General features: G+C 49.8%; 2 protein-coding genes across 3 annotated transcripts in view; both read right to left on the bottom strand.

Moving 5' to 3' along the window:
- Positions 1-3,626, bottom strand: part of COPG2 (coatomer protein complex subunit gamma 2) — a 770,521-nt gene that overhangs the window by 341,224 nt on the left and 425,671 nt on the right. The gene's annotated exons all lie outside the window — the stretch shown is intronic.
- Positions 1-3,626, bottom strand: part of FAM208B (family with sequence similarity 208 member B) — a 60,588-nt gene that overhangs the window by 3,094 nt on the left and 53,868 nt on the right. For both annotated transcript variants that reach the window (XM_019509637.1, XM_019509636.1), the window contains one exon: positions 2,859-3,040. In XM_019509637.1, coding sequence (XP_019365182.1) covers positions 2,859-3,040 — 182 coding nt within the window. The remainder of the gene's footprint in view (positions 1-2,858; positions 3,041-3,626) is intronic.

The following is a 3,626-nucleotide window of genomic DNA, read 5'->3' as shown; positions in this document are numbered from 1 at the left end:
AAAAAAAAAAAAAAAAAAAAAAAAAAATCGAGCGGTGAGAACGCATGTGATAAAATTAGTCTGCTCTTTTTTTCCTTAGAGAAAAACCTCCGGTAAGTCGGCATTGCTACAGATCTACCCAGGTGAGTGATCCATGTGTCAAGTGGACACGTCCACCTCTGAGGGCACTGGGATTCTCCACGGGTGCCAGCAGGTTGATGGAGCGTGCTTTGGGAATAACCACTGGGCAACCAATCATACAATAAAGAAAATACATGGATGGATCTTGAAACATGCCAAGGAAGTTGCCAGCTAGACAATTCATCCTGCCTCACGCAGGGAGGTTGAACTAGGTCACCTCTGGAGGTCACTTCCAGCCTGACTTCTCCATGATTTCTACTCACCCTGTTATGGCGATAACTTTTGTTGGACCAATTGCTCTGCCTATAAAAGATAGGACCAAGCTAATTGTGGCCTGGACAATCATGGCCACAACACCGCTACCACACTCTGATGAGCGATGAACCTGCCTGTCAAACATGCAATCACCTGTCCTGGGGAAGGGGAAGCTCACTGTTTTCTAGGCCACTACTGAGAAGCGGAGCTGCGGCTTCTGGCTTGGGCCCTCTTCATCTTCCAGCTACAGACTCACAGCTGGGCACGAACCCTGTGCTCCACCTTCCCAGCTATGAAGGGCAGCATGTGTGCAGGGCTCAGAGCTTTAATGCCTCAGTGTGCGGTTATCTCGGGGCATGTGTGACCGGATACTGTGCAAAAGGTTGGAGGTGAAGCTGTTTCACAGCCCCCATCTATTTTCTACTCTGCTCTGGTGAATGGCTGGTGAGGTTAGGACAGGAGAACCTCAAGGGTCTTGAAGGTTGTTACAAGTCGGACAGGCCTCTGCAAGGCAGGGATCGTCTCAGCTCTGTAATTACTGGACACATGGGCAAGTTGCAGGGCAGGGACATTGGGAGACTTTGGCTGGAGAAATCCAACAGTAACATAGCTGGGGATAAAACAGAAGGGCTGCTCCCAGCCCCTAGCAGACACTTTATCAGGCCCACGGTTTGCCTCCTTCAGAAGCTTTGCGTTAACTGAAGCCCTTGCTCTACACGCATGTCTGCATTGGTGTGTTATTGCAGGAGAAAGTTCAGAAGAGAGCCCAGAGCCATCTGCAAATGCGTGCAGGCTGCCTCTGCCTCGTGGTATGCTTCATTCCCACTGGCTGTCATCTTCCATAGGCCATCAATCAGCCATTTGAAGACAGTAAAGCACCCAACAGTGGGCCACCTGCATTGACTGGGGCATAAGGATGGTACCATACAACCAACAGCCTATTGCTCTTATACGTGCTGTGGGTAAGTGTCATTCGTGGAGCTGCACTGCACAACACCAGTCCTGACAGCTGGCCTAGCGCTTACTCTGTGATCAACCCGGGCGGAGCACCTAACCCACTCAAATGACTCAGAATCCTTTGGGCCCGTGCCACGTGTTACATGGTTAATTGCGCAATAAGACAGGCCACATGTGCAGAGTGAGACCAGCCACAGGTGTAGTCATTATCACACAATTAACTGGGTAATTGCACAAAAATTTAGACAGGCCATATGTGTAAAGTAATTATCACGCCATAAAGATGTCGGTCCTGCTATAAAAAGAGCGGACCAGCGACAAAGGTAGTGCTTGAAAAATATGCAACTTCATAGTTGGTTTCTAGCCTGCTTTAATTTGAATGTGTGGCAGGGTCCTACTTCATAACATAACTGCACTCTGTTTAACTGGTGAAACCAGTGCATTATTGGTGAAAGTGGGTGTGCCTAAACATGCAAATGCTGCTAGATGGGTTTATTCTGCAGTAATTTACTGCAGAGTAAACCCATCCTGGGCAGGCATCTACATGTGCAGGCATTTGGGAGCAGATTTGCTCCCAATGGGAGCAACATAGAGACAGCAACTTCCACCCTGCTCTGCCTCCCTGCAGCAGCCAGGGGGAGACCCAGGCTCCCCTTGGGTGCTAGCCCAGTGGCTAGCAGGGAGCACAGGGACAGAAGACTGCTTGCTGCCCCTGGGAGCTGCCTGCTGCCAGGGTGGGCTCTGATGGCAGAGCCTGGGCTGGGACAATGTGCCCCTGCCCTGGCAGCAGAGAGCTCCCAGCCTCAACTCTGTGGTCAGAGTGGGGGCTGAGATTGCTCCCTGCCCCCAGGAGCTACCTGCTACTAGGATGGGCTCTGGTGGTAGAGCCTGTGCTGGGACAGTTTCCCCCTGCCCCAGCAGCAGGCAGCTCCTGCAGGCAGGGAGCAATCTCCCACTCTCCGCTGCCTGGGAGCAAATTTGCTCCAGGTCAGCTGTCTACATGTGCCTTATTGTGCAGCAACTACTCTGCAATTCATTTGCTACCTGCATTTGCAGGTGGTAAATTAACTGCGGAGTAGACGAATTTACTGCGCAGTGTCTGCACGTGTAGATCAGTGCTTCCCAAACTTTTCCTCATCATGACCCCAATTCTGACCCCATTTCCTCAGTATGACCTTATTTCCTCAGCATGGCCTCTCACTCTTAACCTGAACCCTCCCACCCTGCCTCCTCCCCCAACAGGTGCTCGTCGCTCACTGACTAGCAGCCATTAATTTCAAGGCTTCGAAGGCCCTGAACTGACTAGAACCTGTTCATTTCAAGGCTGCTAATAGGGGGACCTAAGTGGTTTTGAGAAAAAGGGGAGCGCATTAATAAGGTGCAAAATAAGGTTAGCTATTTTGTTAGCTGATGTTGATATCGAGTGGGCATAGTGCGTGCTCAGAATAAGCACGTAGCCTGGCTCAGTCTTGAGGTTAAGCACACAGCGGCAGACACTGCACTAACATCCCGAACAAATTTCTTACCTGTGAGATACACTGCAAACCTGGCACTGATGTGCTGCACCTGCAAGTTCAGCAAGCACTTGAGATGCTCTGATTTTGTGGATGACTTGGAGTCGCACTGGTGGTAGTGAAGGACTTCCACGATATTCACCCCCTGGCAGGACTTCAGGATCAAGTTCTTTTTATGAGCATTCGAATCCACCCTGTTGGAACAGAGACAGGTTTAAACTCTGAGTCATGGTGCCACGCTGCGGATCTGACAGAACCGTCATGAGGCTTTTCTTCCACACCCAGCTTTCTTTCCCAGGGATTTTTCTCCTTCCCCTGCTCATGTTTCTTAGGCTTTTTTTAACCCGCACTAATGTGATTATATCCATTCCCATTGCACCCCACAAACCAACCAACCAACCAGCTCCAAACCAAAAGACCTCTTAGGAAGTTTGATACAACAACCCTAAAATCAACCACTGCTCAGTGGTTCCCAGGGTGGTTTTGTGGCCACCATCTCGGGTCTCCTGTTATAACATCACAACAGGATTGGAAAAGTGCACCTTGGGTCTGGCTCTGACTGTTTTGGGTTTTGCTTATCTGTATCAGGCAAGGTTTTAAAAAATATATCTATTTGCTTTTCTGCCACTTCTGATTTTAAGATTTCCAGCATGAACTGACAGAAACAAATGCTTCTTCATCCTCCCAAATATATTGGGAGGATGAAGAAGGCGCCAGGTAATGTGGGACCCCTGCAGGATACGCTGGGCAATCTGGTGGTTGCGTCAGAGGAGAAAGCGG

This window comes from Gavialis gangeticus, unplaced genomic scaffold (genome assembly GCF_001723915.1).
Source record: "Gavialis gangeticus isolate Ggan-Ray unplaced genomic scaffold, GavGan_comp1, whole genome shotgun sequence".
Lineage (NCBI taxonomy): Eukaryota > Metazoa > Chordata > Crocodylia > Gavialidae > Gavialis > Gavialis gangeticus.
The sequence above is the reverse complement of the archived record's forward strand: the minus strand, read 5'-3'. Positions and strand labels throughout refer to the sequence as shown.